This window comes from Elaeis guineensis, chromosome 2 (genome assembly GCF_000442705.2).
Source record: "Elaeis guineensis isolate ETL-2024a chromosome 2, EG11, whole genome shotgun sequence".
Classification (NCBI taxonomy): Eukaryota; Viridiplantae; Streptophyta; class Magnoliopsida; order Arecales; family Arecaceae; genus Elaeis; species Elaeis guineensis.
The window spans coordinates 8,335,569-8,355,620 of NC_025994.2; the positions used below are offsets into that span (position 1 = coordinate 8,335,569).

General features: G+C 37.6%; 1 protein-coding gene across 1 annotated transcript; it reads right to left on the minus strand.

The window, feature by feature from the left end:
• Positions 1–169: 169 nt before the first annotated feature.
• Positions 170–3,208, minus strand: LOC105060712 (glucan endo-1,3-beta-glucosidase 7). The gene is made up of 4 exons (XM_010944524.3): positions 2,955–3,208; positions 1,811–2,808; positions 1,446–1,740; positions 170–660 (listed from the first exon to the last, which is right to left on the minus strand). The coding sequence occupies exons 1-4, from the start codon at positions 3,019–3,021 to the stop codon at positions 626–628; spliced, it is 1,395 nt and encodes a 464-aa protein (XP_010942826.1). The 5' UTR covers positions 3,022–3,208; the 3' UTR covers positions 170–625.
• Between the last annotated feature and the right edge of the window lie 16,844 nt (positions 3,209–20,052).

Genomic DNA, 20,052 nt, shown 5'->3' on the forward strand with positions numbered 1-20,052 from the left:
ATAATACCACGCATCTTTTGGATAGCATATGTTACATATATAACTCGATTGGAACTCAATTATTCAAATCTCGATACACATATTTCGAACAGTATTGCCACGTAAAGCACGGGAGACACACACATGAAAGCGAATCATCTTTAGAGTAACAAGTATGATGCATGATAGCTTGATTGAAAGTTAATGTATTAGAATCTAGATAATACACACATACATCGAGACCCCAACACAACTCGCAGATAGAGGGGTATGTCTCCCTACTTTCACATAGCTTTCTAATTATACACAGTGGGGTCAGCATAACCACACCACAATCTAGTTTACAAACACGTATATATAGTACTGAAACTTTTCCGGACAACAGAAACAAATGCCAACCAGAACCAGCGGGGAAGGGAAACAGACGCAGGCCCACAAGATCAATTATTGGACGAACCTCCTCCCCTCCTTTTTATTATTCCACCCATTTCCGTGCGAAGGAAGAAACACGAGTCGAATCCTCCTAATAACCCACCACCTCCACCACCAAGGAACGCACCATCTCTCTTAGAAAAGCTAAAAGAAAAAGGAAGGCCAGCTTTTATTCTTCCCTCCAGCGAACACCTTTCTCCCCTGCCACTTCCCATCACTGGCTTCCCGGGTACACACACGTCGAATAACCTACGTTACAAGAAAGTGAGCAAAGAGAAAAACCCACAGATTAGCTCTAGCTCGGGAAAAAAAAAAGAAAGAAGAAACCATTTATCACCGTGCACCGCGGAGGACCACACTCAGCCGTTAATCCTACGCCATTATTATAACGGCTGTCGTAACGGTCACAAGTTTAGAAGCCTCCGGTTCTTTTAAGTGCACACTAATAATGCACATTTAGAAAATGACAGTTATTCAGACGTCACGAGATTTTTGAAAGAAAACTCAATTCCATCTTCATTGTTCATTAAAAATCATAAATTCCCTTCCCCACATAACTACCAACAGCACAATTTATTTATGAATTGATGTGCTACGCATCCGTTACCAATATTTGTTCATAGAGCATTATATTGTGCATATTCCTCAGAAACACAATGATTTATTAAAATTCAAAATTATTTTATTAAAAATGACTTACTTTTTATAAAAAAACTGATTTGCCTGTTAAAATCTTTTCCAAAAAAAAAATCTCATTAAAATTACACAATATATATATATATATATATATATATATATATATATATATATATATATATATATATTCTGCATGATCCTTTATTTCATCTATTATTTTAATGTAATAATAGTATTTTTCCAGCACAAATATTTATGCAATTGAAAGAAAATATATGATAGCGACCGTTTCGTCCTCATGACGACAAGTAACGGTAGTGGCGGAACCGTTAGTCCGTGATATAGACGTCAGCGAACGTTGATGTTATCTAAACGGAAGGGGAAGCAGGGGAACATACTGGGATTCGCCGACGTGAGCGTCGCCGACTGCTGGAAGTCGCAATTCCAAGGGTTCCGGCCGGACATCTGGTACAACTGGTTCATGGCGTAGGCCGCGTGCGACCGCACCGTGTTCGGCTCGTAGCACGCCCCTCCCGGCTGGATCGGCCCGCAGTCCACCCCCGCCTGCCCGCACGCGTAGTCCAGATTCGTCTGCAACTCCTCATCCGTCGCCCCCTCCTTCGGCACGCACCACCCCGCCGTCGCCGCCGCCGGCGACCCCTTCGCCGGCGCCCCCGCCGATGACGAATTCCCCTGTTACACATCCGATCGATCACGATCCAACAGTCGGAGAAATCCGGAAAATTCCTGATCTACTACGAACCTGCGCGGTGGAGCCAGACTTGGAGAGGCCGGCGTCGTAGGTCATGGTGAGATCCGGTCGGAAGAGGCCGAAGGATCGCTCCGACGTCGGCCCGGGCTTGAGATCCTCGTCGTAAAGCGCGAAGATATACGTGTCCACGGATTTCCCGGGCATCAGCGGCGTCCCGTTCATGGATCTCAGGTGGGACACCAGGTTCCCGACGAAGGCCCTCGCGTTCTCCACCGTCGCGCCGACCTCGTCGGAGTCGCCGCGGTACGGCCACCCGGTCTCGGCTACGACGATCTCCGCATCCGGGAACCCCAGCCCCTTGAGCGCCGACTTCACCGCGTCGACCTGGGCGTCGAACATGTTGGTGTACGTGATCTTGGATCCAGGGTCGTACCGGCCGGAATTGGGTTGAAATAGGCAAAAAGCTAGGGTTTCGGGGCGGGGATCGTCGCGATAGGCGAAGTAGGGGTAGGGGTTGATCATAAAGGGGGATTTGGTCTTGGTGAGGAATTGGAGGATTCCTTTGAGGCCGGTGGTAAGATCGGAGTGGAAGGCGCCGGAGGAGGGGGGTTCCGACTGGGCGAGGACGGCCATGATGTTGACGGTGGAGACCTTAATGTTGGAGTTCGGGGCCGCCGCGGCGACGGCCGTGGCGAGGTTCTGCATGGCCGGAATTAGCTGGGCGGCGAGGGAGGCGTCGCCGGAGTTCAGTACCTCGTTGCCGACGGCGATGACGGAGATGTCGGTGGCGGGGATGAAGGGGAGGACGTTGGCTGCGACCCAGCGGGAAGCGGCGGCAGGGTCGGAGGCCAGGGAGGGTATGTCGCCGTTGGCGGCGCCGATGACGACGGAGATGTTGGTGCCGCCGAGGGCTCGGAGCATGGCCGGGTCGGCACCGTAGAGCCGGACTTTCGAGATGCTCGTCGACTTGAGGAGCTTCGCCGTCGCCTCCGGCGCCGGAAGATTGTCCGCCACCTCGCCGTAGTTCACTCCGATGAACGACTGCGACCCTGCCCGCAAAACCAAAATAAAATTAAAAATCCTATTTTTAAACCCTAATTACCATCAAAATTCTCTTTTTTTTGTTGGTTTCTCCTTCACATCCAGCTTTCTTCTATCTTTTCCCTGATAAAAAAATGGAGAGATTGGAGCTTACTTGCGAAGGAGAAGAAGGTGAAAAGGAGAGCAGAGATCGTGAAAAAGAGGTGATTTGTTTGTTCCATAGCTTCAGAGACTGAGAGGAAGAAGGAAGAAAAGAGAAAGAAGTCGAAGTGAGCTTTCTTGAGGTCGCATCGATAAAGAAATAGGCGGTGGGAGGAGATGAGGTGTGTGGTAGATTCGTAATTCTTCAGGCTTTCAAAAATTTCCGACGGGTTAAAAAGCCTGGGGCCGGAGTGGGATATCCTTGAGCTTTTCCTTCTCTAGTTTTCACATCATGGACGGTGCCCACGTGTTGGCCCGATCAACGCCCGACAAGCGTCCCGGGAAAAAGTATCCGTTGGGTTGACCGCTGGCTGTAACGTTGATTTTGATGGGGTTATCTACAGCTATTGGATTATGGTGGTCCAGCGAACCTTATTCTCATGAGTTATTATTTTCTCAGCATATTAAGTCTGAAGTGGAGTTGATTAGGGAGGAAGCAAAAGCTTTACAAAAGAAGATGCGAGGGTAGCTAAGCTTTTTGTACCATATATTTGCATGTGTGTATAAACTATTATCTTTAGCAAGCTTTCTGTACGCCGGAAAGAGGCTAAAAAGCTGTTTGCTGGAGCTTCAGGGAGGAAGAGCAAAGGGGAGAGGTTTTATGTTATGTTTATATTTTTTGCTGTCTCCCATTCTCTTGACCTTGCATGGGTCAAGGAAAGCTTTTGCAAAGGGTTTTTATATGAATTGTTTGTTTTATATAACTTTTGTTTCTAGATGGGTACTTTCATGAGTCTGGCCTTTGATTCCAAGGCAATGTATATAGTAAGGCATACATTAAAATTCTTAGACTGTATTTCTTTTGGGTTAAGTGGAATGTGACAACATTTCTATTTCATCTATAGCATTTTAATCTGCAAAATACCAGAAATGTAGGTTATTTATTGGAAGGATCACAAAGTAGATATTTTGTAGAGCTACTTTTTCCAATTAACTACTCCACCATGTAGAGTAGATTATTCTAGAATTGCGTTGGTTACGAGCAAGCCGACTTATTTATTCTTAGGCAACTTACTCTGCAACCTAACACACAGAAAGAAAAAAATAATTAGTGTGAAAATCGCTTCACTTATGAAATCAGGGCAATGCATATATCTTTGCTTTGTGAAACATTTAAAAAAAACAGTAGAATTAAGAAAAATCTCAAGCAGCAACAAAGAAAGATTTGCCCCTTGCCCAAAAAAATGATTCACTATGATAATTTTATTCATAATTTTAATAGAATGTGCTAGTATATTTTGTTACAAACTAATTGCTCTCATACTTCTAACAACAGGGCCATATTCTAACAAAGTTAGTCTAAATTCTTTTTCTAGAATTAATGGACTTATTTGAGCTAGTTAGCCGAGGGATTTAATTCCATCTTGTTCTTTGCCTTTTAATTATTGTCCCTCTTTAGCTCCTTCCTTTTTTCCATTTGCTTCTAATCTTTTGATTTTTTGCTTTTTTTTCTCTCTATTGAACAAGCTGCTTTATAAGAGCCTATATATATGCAACCCTTCATATTGGCCATCATGATGTCCTTAAGGCATCTATGTAACACTAAATATATCTCCCATATAATAGTACTATCATGGTCGGCCACATAATTTGCCACTCAGTCAGCAGTATTATTAGCCTCTCGATCTATAGATATATCTAGCTATATAAGTGGTATTCGATTCAAGTCTCTAGATGTTCATCAACATGGGGTGACTAACATTCTAATGTTCTGTCCCATTGTTGATCAATCCATGATATAACTATTAGGAGTCCCCTTCCATAATTATATCGTCACGCTGTAGAGAACTAATGATACAAACCAACCTTACTATGCAGCTTTCAACTCAGCCATTAGAACCATTGTGTTATAAAATGCTATCCTCCTACTGCCACCAGAGACTATTTATCATCTTGAATGACAAAGCTCGCTCCATTGATACTCTCTCTGTTCTTCACACTAACATCAAAGTTAATCTCGAAGAAAATAAGGTGCAAGAGCTTTCAAATGAAAAAAATCACACATGGTGCAATAATTGCAGTAGTGGAATCTGAGAGTTCTCTAACTATCAAAGATTTTTTTTCATGTTTCTTGCCAAATGAAATATGAGGCATGAAGTGAAGCTCTCATAACAATGACCAATGACCCAGGGTTTATTTACAGCCATTGGATTATGGTGGTCCTACAAACGTTCTTGTGGTGTATTTCCCAGGAGTTGTTGTTTTCTCAGCTTATTAAGGCTGAAGTGGAGTTGATTAGGGAGGAAGCAAACTAAAGCTTTACAAAAGAAGCTGTGAGGGTAGCTAAGCTTTTGTACTATTTATTTGCATATATATGTATAAGCTATTATCTTCAGCAAGCTTTATGTACGCCAGAAAGAGGCTAAAAGCTCGTTCCTGGATCGCTTTTGGACTTCATGCCTCAGGAAGAGCAAAGGGGAGAGGTTTTATGTTTATATGTTTATATTTTTTTGCTGTCTCCCATTCTCTTGACCTTGCATGGGTCAAGGAAAGCTTTTGCAAAGGGCTTTTATATGAATTGTTTGTTTTATATAACTTTTGTTTCTACATGGAAACTTTCATGAGTTTGGCCTTTGTTTCAAAGGTAATGTATATAGTAAGGCATACATTAAAATTCTTAGATTGTATTTCTTTGGGTTAAAGTGGAATATGACAACATTTCTATTTCATCTATAGCACTTAATCTGCTAAATGCTAGAAATGTAGGTTATGTATTGGAAGGTTCATAAAGCAGATATTTTGTAGGGCTACTTTTTCCTATTAACTACCACACCATGTAAAGTAGTTCATTCTAGAATTGTGTTGGTTACGAGTAAGTCGACTTATTTATTCTTAGGCAACTTACTCTGCAACCTAACACAGAGAAGGAAAAATAATTAATGTGAAAATTGCTTCAGTTATGCAATCTTTCCCTTTGCGCAAAAAATGATTCACTGTGATAATTTTATTCATAATTTTAATAATATGTGCTGGTACATTTTGTTACAAACTAATTGCTGTCATGCTTCTAACAACAAGAGCTCATATTCCAACAAAGTTGGCCATTTTTTAAAAAAAAAATCAATTGACCTCTTTGGGCTAATTAGTCAAGGATAAGGATGTAATCGAGCCAAGCCAAATTAAATAGTTAAGAAGCTCGAGCTCAATTTGATTTAAAATACTCAATCAAGTTCTAAACTGAACTTGTGATCGTTCGAGCTTTAATATCTCAAGTTCGAAGTTGGCTCGGTGAAAAAAGGACAAAATCTAAGATCGATTCGATTCAACTCAAATATCAATGAAGCTATATTTAAGCTCAACCTAGAACTCAAATTCAAATATTAGCCTATTAATAATATATATATTAATATATATTATAAATAAAAATAATATTATTATAAATATATATATATATATAAGTTCGAATAGATTTGTGAGCTTTTGAGCTGAGTATCCTATTACTCAAGCTCGATCCAAAAAGCTATTCGAACTACTCAAGTTTGATAATAACTGAGTTTAGTTGGGCATGAACTCGAGTCAAGATCAAATAGCCCACGAGTAGCTCAACTTATTTGTATCCGTAGCCGAGGGGCTTCATTCTACCTTGTCCGTTGTTTTTCAGTTATTGTCCCTCTTTAGTTCCTTTTTTTTTTAAAAAAAAGGAACTTCCAATCTCTTTCTTTTCTTTTCTTTCTTTTTTGGTTGAATTGGTTGCTTTACAAAATCCTTATTTATATACAGCCCCTTGTATCAGTTGTCATGATATTCTTAAGGCATCCACATAACACCGAATACATCTCCCAAATAATAGCACTATTATGTTTGGCCACATAGTTAGCCACCTAGTTAGTGATACTATTGGCCTCCCTATGAATATGCTTGGCTATATAAGTGGTATGCAATACAAGTCTCTAGACATCTATCAACAAGGGGTGACCAACACCCTAATGTTCTGCCCTTTGTTAATCCATGATATAACTGTTCGAAGTCCTTTCTAGAAGTATACTGCCATGGTGTAGAGAGTAACAATAGAACTAGCTCTTCTTAAGTAGCTCTCAGTCATTAGCACCAGTGTTATAAAGTGCTACTTCTATGGTCCCGAATGACAAAACTTGCTCCACTGATATTATCTCTATTCTTCATATTGTCATCAAATTAATCTTGAGGAAGCTATGGCATAGGAACTTTCAGACAAAAAAAACCACACAAGGCGCAATAATGCAATAGTGAAACCTATGGTTTCCTGGTCATCAAAGATCCCTCCATCTTCCTAGCCCAAGTGAAATATGGGCCATGAAGTGAAGCTCTCATACCAACAACCAAGGGGCTCTCATGATAGTCTTTAAATGGTCTTATGTTCGTGGCTAACTAGATATGATAAGCAACATATCATTCCATGAGCCTTTTTTGATTCCACTTCCCTTTATATTTGTTATTGTTTATGAGCTATAGAAATGTCTCTAGGTTCTACGATTAATGTAAAGGCATAACCACCTATAAACCGGACTTTAGTTCTATCTCACTCTGAGGCACTTGAAGAGCATATGGTCAATGATTTCTTCAGGATCCATGCATAGCTTACAAATTTTTTTTGGGGAGGGGGGCGGGGGTGGGGGCAGGGGAAGAGGAGGGAAATGCCTCTTTGATTTAAGGTTTTTCTACATGACAACCACTCTAACACCACTTTTTTTTTAAAAAAAATTGCAACTCTTGTGTGGAAACTAATCTTTTGTACTTGTGCGGTATCCCCTGGCTGCCCATGTGTCCTAAGTATAGTATAAAGCTTGCTAGCTTTACTTGCTGAGTAGCAGTGCCATTCCATCCAAGCTTATCCAATAGGTCTTTTTGAAAAAAAAAAAACTTTATGCATCGTGGGCGGTGCAGCTCAGTGATTGGCTCATGCATGGGGCCGGATGCAGTGCAGAAAAAATTTTTTTTTTTCACCGACCTCACGCGAAAGCCAATCATTGCGAGCGGTGTGCGTGGAGTTGCACTGCCCGCAATGCACAAAATATTTCTCCCTGAAAAATTACTACGGAGAGTACACGATAACCTAACTCTTCTCCAAAGTATCTTCGTATAATTTCTCTATCCTATATTTTCACCTGAAGACCAGCTGAACTACCCTATTTTACAGGGCCTCATAATCAATTATATAAATATATAATATTTTTATATAAATTAATGCATAATATATTATATTGAGCTAGGCTGGGTTCAAAATACCAAGCTTGAGTGTAACCCAATTTGTGTGGGGCCTAAGAAATTGAAGCATGGCTTGACTAGATGGCCAAAAAAATTAGCTTAGGCCTCATGGCTAATATAGGCTAAAGGATACTACAGTATGCGTAATTTTAGGATCGATCAAGTCAATTTTACTATTTGTAACTGGACTTGATTAGTTTGAGATGCTTGGCCTAATGAGAACATTAAGGTTTAAATAAGAAGATTATGTGAGAACTTATGTAGGTGTATATTTAGTCCTATATTGATTATGTATTGAAAAAAAATCTTGGATATGCTTTTGATGTTCTAGGTTGTTAGAGAAAATTATCTTATATTGATCTATATCTATATGTAGCCCTTTCTTTTTTTTTTTGAAAAAACTCTAAAATTATATTTTGTTAGATTTTACCAAAAGAAATGCCATACATTCACTCCCATGATGGTGCCCCATTCGAGTGCCCTTCCACTATTTTCCTTATGTGTCCAAATACACAATATGAAAACCTTACTATCTCTGCTAATAAATTTGCAACTTGACTACTTTCTTTCAAAACATGCACAAACATGGAATCATTGTAAGATCATGCTAAATCTCTAATTTCATTAATTAGAAAATCTTGAAATATAATGAAATTTTTCATTATTTATTTATTTATTTTGACTAGTACTAGAAAATCATATAAAATAACAACACCTTTAATAGAAAGATTTTATCTTTAATATAATGAAGCTAATTGGCTAAACATATGATTGAGCTCTTTAGGCTAATAACTATTAGCAAATAAAATTGGATTAGCATGGATGGAAAGTTGGAAACAGTAGATGGGGATTTTTGTTTGGTTATCTTTTGAGTTTTCCTATGCTAGTTCTTTTGAAAAAAATAGTAAAGTTTGGATAAAAATCTATTTAGTTATTGATTTTATAAAAAAAATAGTTTCCTTTCTTTTTGCAAAATGGTACACATTTAAGGATCTCTAAAGAATTTTGATCCTGGGAATATGAAATGGATGATAATTACCTTCTTGAATATTTGCTTGGTACATTTTTTAACCATGCAATTCATATATTTTGAAAATATGCTATCTATTTCTTTTGATTATGGCTCATGTTATAATAGTTGTAGTGATGAAATTGTCAAGGGATCTCTAAATATATATTACTACTAGATTTTAGTGGCTCAGACTCTTACCACTATGGAGATCAGAAAGGATCAAATATATATAATCTTATCCCACATGCGGAAAGACTTCTTCATATTTCAACCTTTTTATTTAGTAAATCCATATTTCAACCTATGACCTCCATGTTATAATGGAACAAGCTTTCCATTGCATCCAAGGCTCACAAATATGTATTATTTTGTAAAAAGAAAAATACATCCAATCTTTTATTACAAAATCATAATCAAGTAGATTCTTTAAAAATTTCTTGCTTGTTGTTAGCTCTAAACAAAGCTCCGCTGCTGCTGACCTCTCCCTGTTAATCGAACATTCCGAACATTCCTGAGAAGTGATCCGCTCCTATGACGTATGGAGATCATTCCGAAGTCGCACAACCTTCTTGGCACCGCCCCACCTTGATTCCTCGACTGCTTTGCTCGAATTCAAAAGGTGTTCCAGAGCAATAATTTTTTCTTAAGCCAAATGAAGTTCGCTGTGGAGTCACCTAGGTCTTTTGATAGTGCCTCGCTTTACTTTCTCGATGGTCTTATTCGACTTTATATATAATTCGATCAACCGAGCCTTCTCCAAGGCATATGCCTTGTCATTCTGCCTAATATTCTCCTTCAAGCACTCCACTTCTGCAAGGGCCTTAGTGTAGGTCTTCTCTTTGTCTCCGAAATCCTTTGGCTTGCCTCCAAAATTCTTTGTTCAACCTCATGAACCTCCTTTTCAAGTGCCTCAATTTCAATGTTGATAGGTAAAGCCACAACTTTTGGTAGGGATTTAGCATGATGACAAATAAGCATACAACCACAAGTCCCGTATTGGCTAGATTGCGCAAAGGGGAAGTAAATACATGACAAAAATCATGAGAAGATCTTGAAGATAAAATATTATTTTATTAAAAAAAAAAAATTATCTTTATATGACAGATAAAACAGAGACAAAAGATTATAAAATTGAAGCTTAGGCGGAGGAGTTAACGACCTAGGGCTGAGAAACTTTCGAGGAGCCTGTGGGAACTTCTGCCACAACTACAAAGATTTTCTTAAGTGCTATTGATTCTGGCTGGGGCTGAACTTCTTCAGCGGTCGCTGACTTTGTCTGAGGTTGTTCCTTGGCCATCGACTCGATCAGAGGTTGGTCCTCACTTACCTCATCCTCATCCAAGAAGGATAAGTCCAACTCAGAGAGTTGGATAGTTATCCTTTGATGAAGTATATCCTAGCCAGTGGCCTTCTCGACGAACTCAATCTTCTCCTTAGTATACTCCAGAGAAGTGCGGAACACCTCGACCACCAACCGACCAACATCAATAATTTTCTCGTCAGCTGTATGTCGCTTCTTTTTCTCCTCTAGAAGCTCAGTCTTAGCCTTCTTCTGGGCAGCTTCAACTATCACTTTTGCTGCTTCCGCTACCTCGGTCATCATTTGTATAGCCTTAACTTTTACTAGCATCTCTTTAAAGTATTTTTCTTCAGCTTTAGTCTCATCGATCCTTGATCAAAGGGTCTCAACCTCCTTACAAATATTGGATATCTTTGACCTTATTGTCTTTATAGAATTGGTGAAGAGGGTGACGTAGCAGCCAAGCTATGGAAATAAGCAAGCAGATAATGAAGACACATAAAAAGAAAAATAGAATCAAAGTGACTTATCTGGATAACAGAATCAATGGCGTCTCTTTGCTCGAGCAGATTGCAAGCCACTCGATGGTCCTCCAAGATGGAGCTTGACGGTGAGATCGAAGGAGTCTTTGACCCCCGATAGGAGGGGGTAGCTGATGCTGAGCCAGCCCCCTCAGCTCTGGAAGATGGTGCTAAAGCCTGGGGCAGGACTTGAAATCAGAGGCGATGGCTCAACTCTCGATGCTCGAGCTTGTACCGGAGAAGCTATCACTCCTCCAATTGGGGGAGAAGGACCCTCTTTGGTGGCCTGCATTGCTTGAGCAGCTGGAGCTTGACATTGTTTCTTCTGTCTAGCAATACCGGAGGTCGAGTTTGAGGTATTTTTCTTCTTCAAGTTCAATTTCTTCAATTCTTCAAGTTCTTCGGGTCTCATTTCTGCACCAAACCGATGCACGCCAAAAAAAAAAGAAAAGAAAATATAGAAAAAAATAGATTGACCAATCCAATCCTTATGTCAAAAGTTGGTTGGACTGAGACTGACATTGAAGTCTGCTCTGATAGTAACTCAAACAATGATAGAATCTTGTATCCGTGCAATGCATCGAAGCACTGAAAGTCTGCATTTCCCAGCATAGGAGCTCGGAGGGCAAACTCAATAGATCGGCCCTAGTGAGCAAATCTCTAGTCTGCTATGGCCGAATAGGAAACATAAAAGAAGAATCCCTTCCAACCATAAATTGAAGAAGGAGCAACTCGGATCAAAGTGGAAACCTCCTTTTTGGGAGAGATATACCACCAATCCTTAGCATAAAGATGCCTCTTGAAGGTAAAAAAAGAATGAAAAAGGGGTATAGATGGTGGAATGTCTGTTGGAAAATGTGTCCTAAAGCCTATCATTTAAACAGTAGATGATTGGAATTAGTATATGAATTATCTAATAATAATAGTTATTTGACAGGTTCATCATAAAAGTTCTGTCTTCTTTAAATGAACTCTTAAATTATGATGAAGTCCTTAGAACCACAATCAATCGATAAAGGAGGATTTATCGGATGGTTCTTAAATTATTCACGATCAAATGATAAGTTATTAACAAGGATGATAACTTATCAAGTGTAGGTCGCTGTATGCCATATGCGTTGGTTGTCCTCGTAACCAAGTGGTGTAGAGACACTGGTATGGCATCCAGGTAAATGTAGGAGTACATCTGCATTGAACGTGATCAATGTAACACTCTACTATCAAGAGTAGCTAACTAAGATCAATGGATATAAGTATCCCTCCGACCTGAGATCACCACGGTGACTTGCAAGCAACTCACTGTGCTTTGGTGCCGGACTGCCTGTATTTTTAATATAGGTTCGAAAAGTTTTTGGATACAGTCAAATACTTGTAAAGTCGGTGTATGAGTCAAGATGAGATTGACTGCTCCTAATTAACTTCTAGAAGAGAATATCTCACTGTGTTTCAATTTAGCAAAACTTAGGTCTGGATAATCCTCGTGAGGAGTCACAGAATTTGCAAAAATTTTGAGACACAATAGAGATGACTTACATGAGTGTTGACAGCATACTCAAAGTCGTCTTGAGCATTATTGATCAAAAGAATGAATTATATGGTAACCATGGGTCAGAGTTCTTAGAATATTGCTTTGCATACATTCGACCTATCTGGACGTCGGGAACCATTGCTAGATGGTTACTTCGACTGGTACAAAAATTGATTCATGTGCTACCAGCTTAAGTTCGAATCTATAGGATCACACACATAAGAGGTTGTAACCTAATCAGATGGTTAATCGATGATTGAGAATCATTCTAAGGTTAAACAATCAATGTGATTGATGTTTGACCTAATGCAAATGTTGCAGGAGGATCATTAGCAATTGGATTGCATATTGGCTCAATCTGATTGAGCAATTAGGCTGAGATCAAGTCTAATTGAATATGATTCAATTAGAATTAGTTTGGATTTAATTGAATTAAGTCTAATTGGTTTATTAGATAAGCCAGTTGCAAGGGAGAATAAGTCCATGTTTGACTAGGACTTGTATGCACTTAATTCTTAATTAAGTTAAGATTTAAATTAAATATGATTTAATCTGATTTAATTAGACTCCTAGTTGGACTAGAATCATCATTAATTAGGTTGTAATTAATTTAAATTGAGTTCAAAGTATTTGACATAATCTAAATAAAAATCCTAGTTAGACTAGGATTCCATCTTCTCTTGCGCCACCTAAGAAAATCAAAGCCAACGCCCACTAATTAATTTTAGATAATTTTTTTATGATTTTTACATCCAAGAGAAGTAATCTCATACCACTTATTTTAGAGATTTGAATTAGATTTGATCTAGTTCAATATAAAAATTAATTTGGTTCATTGAGGAAAGTAGTTTAGCTTATTTCTCTTTTTGAAAGAGTCCCTCTTCACAAGGACTCTTCCCTCCCTCCCTTGCGTCAACTTTCCCCATGTTTATCCTCATTTTTGTTGCTCCTTTATTGGTTATTTTCATGCTATCCATGAAATAAATGAGATAGGGGGTGTCCAAGAGTTGGACGCCCCAAGGACTCCTTGTTAGACTAGGTCTTATGACCTAGTCTGCCATATTAAAGGAAGCCGCCCCATATGCCATGATATAGGAGTCAAAAATTCATGAAAAATTGAGAGAATTACCAGAGGAGAACGACAAAGACCTGGGAGGTTTGAGGCACCAAAATCCATGGAGGAGAGACCTCTAACAAGAGATCAAAAGTTGATATCTTGTAGAGAAGAAAGGTAAGAGAGAAGATTGTCTTCTCTTATTGATTTTCTTTCATATTTTTTTTTCTCTTTGTTTTTGTGTTTTTATCTGATAAAAATATGAGAGAGAAAGAAGGATTACATGGATGGTTTGAGGTGCCAAAATCCTTGGAGAAAAGTCTTCAATCAAGAGATCAAATGTTGATGTCTTGTAGAGAGAAAGGTAAGAGAGAAGATTGTCTTCTCTTATTATTTTTTCTTTCATATTAATATCTCTTTGTTTTATATTTTTTATATGATAAAAAATATGAAAGAGAAAGAGGGATGGCATGGTGAATTCATGCTCTAAAGAGTTAGAGCATGGTGATCTTATTTTGGACATGATATGATCATGTTCTAATGGAAGAAGAAGAAGAAAAGAAGATCTTTTCTTAAGGTTTCTTTTAGAACCCTTCTTCTCCATAAATTATGAGATTTTTCTATGAAAAAAATCAGATATCATAAGATCTAGAAACTAAAAAAATATCAAGAAAAGAAGGTCTTCTCAAGTCCTAGCATAGAGATGTTTTCAGGATATCAATTGTTGATGTACTGAAGGAGAAGATCTGTCTTCTCTTAGGATCTTTTTCTATTAAATATTAATTTTGATTTTAGGGAGGTTAAAAGATTTGACTTCTCTCTTATTCCTCCTCATATTTTTCATCTCTTGGAATATCCAAGAGATCTAAAAAATATTTTTTAGATTAACCATCTGGAGGGATCTGAAGCTAGCACTTCGAGCGGATCTTCGTTCGATGAACCTTCGATTTTGTTGCAGCCTCGTGTGGATCACTTGTAGAGGTCGGACGCATGTGCGGCTCTAAAAATAATAAAAAAAATCAACCGTAGAGTTCTCGACCCGCATGAAGGTAAGAGATCTAATCTCTTCTTTTATCTAGATATGATCTAGGTTTTAGATCTGAAACTGTTTCAGATCTAGGATATTTATTTGATCAATATCAAATCTTTTATTTTATAATTTATAAATATAATATGATATATTATAGATCTTAATTGTAAGATTTAGTAATTTGATTACATATATTTATAGATTAAATTATTTAATTTATATATTCCACTGCATTATATTTCAAAAAAATTTTGAAATTCATGCATGAAACCCTGCCCCTTTTCCAACAGTGATATCAGAGCATCTAGGTTCTTTTATAACATATTTATAATTATATTAAAATAAATTTAAAAAATAAAATAATGATCGCACGGACTGTAGGTTATCCTGCTGTAAGGTTTACCTCTTACAGTGCAAAGGTTGTCCTAGTACGTTGCGATCTAGAAAATTTAAAAGAATTTAAATAAATCTTGTCATGAATATTTTAGATTAAGTCTATTTCATTTCATGAATTTTTATGTAATGTACATAGATTAAAATCAGCCTAGAACAGGATCTTGTGAAGGTTCTATTTGCTAATCGGGCCACCTCGACTACCAAGCCAGCTCGACCAGCATGCCGGCTCGACTGAAAAGTTGGTTGAATTATATTTCTAACTGATTTTAATTGTTAGTGTTTGTTAGTGAAATAAGTCGATCCATTTTTTGAAATGAGTCGACCTATTTAGTGAAACAACACTATATTGTATTAAACCTTTCAAAAGTTGAAAATATTTTTCAAAATGCCGAACCCCAACCCTCAGCCATGAACTTAATTAAAAGAATTAAGTGATTGTTTAGGATCTAGGTTTATGATTTAAAGATCCTAAGATAATTTTATAAAACATGGGTTAAAGGGTAATGGGTTAGCTTTAATCAGATCATTAACTGGGTTAGACCTAGGGTTAGATTAAATATGGACTAAGTTAAGAAATTGATCAAACCTAATTAAAAGTTAATTAGAATTAGATCATTTCTATAGATCACTTCAATAGTTGTAGTTGATCAAAGTCTATATATCTAACAAATAGACACTGATCGTGGCTCAGCGGCTGAGCCCGAGTCTTTAGGCAAACCAAATCAAAACTAATAAACCTGTTGGTGTCTAAGATAAACTTGATCGATGGTTTTTAATTGGGAGCATGCTTACCTGACCATTTCTTATGGTGTCTAAGACAAGTATTGGCAGACCCTCCCATCGATCATACTTACCTAGCCAATATGGTTAATCAGGTCTTGATTAGGTTGCTCATTGATTTGTGCTAACTTATATCACATAGAAAATCAGAGAGTCTGATTTCATTCAGTGAGACTGATCTAGGTGCCCATGGACCAAATTTGATCCTAGTCCTTGTTAATGACTTGAGAAGTCAGTGGGAGGACTTGACTTGATGAAGTCAGTGGGAGCGAATTGGTCCATGTCTTTTCTATCCTTAAATCACTGATAATTTTAAATCCTCTAAAATTATTAGGTCCTTAAAATGATAAAGTTATGGAGATAACTGAGTCATAGCCTCCCATTAAGGTGTTTGATAATGAGTCCATTAACTCAATAATCATTGCAGAACTAAAGGCCTGGTGCTTGTTGACTAATAGAATTATCACTCATCATATGATAACTTGGATGTGTCTCTCTAATGGTGGTTAGATTAGCCAACCAAAGTTGGACTTAATCATTTATTGGTTAGATGCACCAAGTATGGTCATGTTAATGGTTGGACCTAACCGGATCCTTACAGTGGAGGCCAAAGCCTACTGATTAGGTTTCTGTGGCAAAATTAAATTACTAGAAGTTGTTTAGAGAAATAATTGATTAATGAACCTACTTGTAGATGCACATGGGTTGGCCGACTAAAGTTGGGCTTGTGTGTAGTCTATGTGGATTCTAGTACCTATTAGGAAATTAAAATAATTTTCTGAATTGGAGGTAGAGGCTACCAATTTGATTAAAATAGTGAGAGAATCTTGAGACTAAAGTCTAAGTCTCTAGGCTTAAAATAATTCATATACATTAGGTCATTGTTCTCTTTTCTCAAAATAAGGCTAAACCTTAATTGCTTCAATCGCTGTTAGACAGTGATGACTTATGGGACCCAACTTCGTTAATTAGTATCGAAAGTTGAATTTGGTTCAGCAGTACGAATGGGTTCGTATTGGGATTTCTTAGTCTAGTCAAAATAATTAGTCAAAAATTGATCCAAATTAGGCAAAAGCACAGGTTATAGGAAGAAAAATTATCTTGCTTCCCTTGACCATAATAGGCTGAACAAGAGAAAGAAGCAAGGGTTGCTCATCAAGGATGTTATATGATAACACCTTAAAGTTTCTCTATGTAATTCCACTACCTAGGTATTAGATACCGATGATTTTATGTAATTTATTGCTAGGACTACAAGTAAGTGGAATATTTAAAAATTATGAGAAATTCTTGAATGTTAGGGAGGAAAGTCTTATTCCAATCCTAATTTTGGGAATTGTAGAGCTTATTTTCAAATATTGTCATTTAAAGTAATTGTTACTATTGTTCATTATTTATAATCTTTATTGGCCTTTTGGCTAAAGATGATCATCATTCATAAAGGAAGATTATTCTGGTATTATTATGAATAATGTTACAATAATACATGGACAATAAAGAAATGACATTTACACATCCTGTTAAGTGTAATGTATACACCCAAGTTAGATAATGTCATGAATGTCTATCTTTGGCATTATAGGCTTAGTCATCTTGACAAGAATAGGATAAACGGGTTAGCTTGAGAGAAAAATCTCAACATCAATGATTGTGAATTATTGATAGCCTGTGAGTCTTATTTTCTTGAAAAGATGATAAAGTCACCTTTTAATGGAAAAGATGAAGGAGCTGATAAAGTTCTAAGTCTCATACATAGTGATGTATGTGGACCTGTAAACTTAAGTGCCAGAAGAAGATATTAATATTTCATTACAGACGACCTATCTGGGCATGGGTGCGTCTGGCCAAATCATTTGAAATGTTCAAATGATTCAAACGATGAAAAGGATGACATATCTAGGAGAGAATTGGATTCTCTCTCAGTGGATTCTTTTTCAGAACACAGTGTATCTGAAAGGAGAAGTTGAACTTTGTTAGACATGATTCAATTCACGATAGGATTCATTAATCTGCCTGTTTCAGGATTGTGCTCTTGTGTGATTACTTATTTTACTCTAAAAATATACTGAGTAAGTCTGTTGTGTAGATTCCATATGAGATATGGATCGAGCATAGACCTAGACTTTCTCACCTTTGGGTTTGGAGTTGATCGGCCTATGTCAAAGGTTTGCATATAGATAAACTTGGTTCATGGTCCAATAGTTGTTTAAGGATTACTAATTCTATCATGCTGAAGAACATAAGATGCTCATCAGCAGTAGGGCATTCCTTTTGGAAAGGAGTTCCTTAGAGAAGAAACTGATGCCTATCAAGTTGAACTTGAAAGTTTGACTGGTAGAAAATGAACCGACATAATCTAGTAAACTTATAGAATCGGATTTGATTAGATCAAACTCGGAGCCCATTAAAGTAAATGCAATGCAGTGGTCTAACTCTGAGAAGTGGCTTGGAGCCATTAAATCCAAATTGAAGTCCATGGAAATCAATAGTGTATGGACACTAGATGATTCACCTGAAGGAATAAAATCTATTGGGTGTGAATAGATTTTTCAAAAGGATCAGAGTAGCACAGACGGAAAGGTGGAGACCTATAAAGCTCGTTTCACTATTATCCCAGAGTTAGAACATACGTTTTAAACATATGTCTTTGTTATGAACAAAGAGGTACCCTGCATTTATAAATAGATAAAATATTCTGTAGTGTTATTCCTTATTTGTCTGTGGATGAAATTCTCTTAATCGAAAATGGCATTCCAGCATTGCAAGGAATAAAGGTTTGGGTGTCATCTAATTTCTCCATGTTCAATACCAGATATGGTATGCTCACTAATGGTAGTGAGGAGATAGCAGTCTGATCTAAGTAAGAACCACTGGAAGATTGTATAGACAATCCTTAAGTATTTAAAAAATACTAAGATCCAGTGACTCAAATATGGAAATACTGACTTTAAACATGTGGATATTTCGATTTTAGTCAGATTAAGATGATAACAAGAAAGTGTCAGATCATACCCTAATTGTAAGAGCAATCTGCTGGAAATGTTCCAAGCAGGATACTTTAGTCTACTCAGTTAGTGATGTAGAGTATATCATAGCATATGATGCTGCCATGTAAGCTGTGTAATTGCTGAGCTTCATTAATAAGTTTGGAGTGGCACCCTCCACCGATAGTCTAGTCCTATCGTAGCACTGGAGCCATAAATCTGGCTAAAGAATCAAAGGACCAGCATACTCTATATTACTGTCACTTTTGATTTTAGATCAGGGTGACATCGATCTTTGGAAGATCGATGAAAAGGGAGAACTTGATCGACCCATTTGCTGAGGCCTCGGAACTAGAAAGTTCTACGAACTCAAGTGGAAGATAGGATATTTGATATCATTCTGATTGGCTTTAGTACAAGTGGGAGTTGTTGAAAAATATATCCTAAAGCCTATCATCTAAGTGGTAGATGATTAGAATTAGTATATGAATTATCTAATAATAATAGTTATTTGACAGGTTCATCATAAAAGTTCTATCTTTCTTAAATGAACTCCTAAATTATGATGAAGTCCTTAGAACCACAATCAATCGATAAAAGAAGATTTATCAGATGGTTCTTAAATTATTCATGACCAAATGATAAGTAATTAACAAGGACGATAACTTATCAAATGTAGGTCGCTGTATGCCATATGCGTTGGTTGTCCTCGTAACCAAGTAGTGTGGAGACACTGGTATGGCATCTAGGTGAGATGTAGGTATACATTTGCATTGAATGTGACCAATGTAATACTCTACTGTCAAGAGTAGTTAACTAAGATCAATAGATATAAGTGTCCCTCCGACCTGAGATCACCACGGTGACTTGCAAGCAACTCACTGTGCTTTAGTGTCAGACTATCTGTATTTTTAATATAGGTTCGAAAGGTTTCTGGGTATAGTCAAGTACTTGTGAAGTCGGTGTATGAGTCAAGATGGGATTGACCACTCCTGATTAACTTCAGGAAGAGAATGTCTCACTGTGTTTCAATTTAGCAAAATCTAGGTTTGGATAATCCTCGTGAGGAGTCACGGAATTTGTAAAAATTTTGAGACATAATAGAGATGACTTATATGAGTATTGACAACATACTTGAAGTCATCTTGAGCATTATTGGTCAAAAGGATGAATTATACGGTAACCATGGATCAGGATTCTTAGAATGTTGCTTTGCATACATTCGACCTATCTGGACATTGGGAATCATTGCTAGATGGTTA

Coding starts and splice junctions, on each gene's coding strand:
- LOC105060712 (XM_010944524.3), bottom strand. CDS start 3,021: ATGGAACAAACAAATCACCTCTTTTTCACGATCTCTGCTCTCCTTTTC. Junction 1,741..1,810: donor AGTCTGGCTCCACCGCGCAG/GTTCGTAGTAGA, acceptor GATGTGTAACAG/GGGAATTCGTCATCGGCGGG. Junction 661..1,445: donor GCTCACGTCGGCGAATCCCA/GTATGTTCCCCT, acceptor CTTGTAACGTAG/GTTATTCGACGTGTGTGTAC.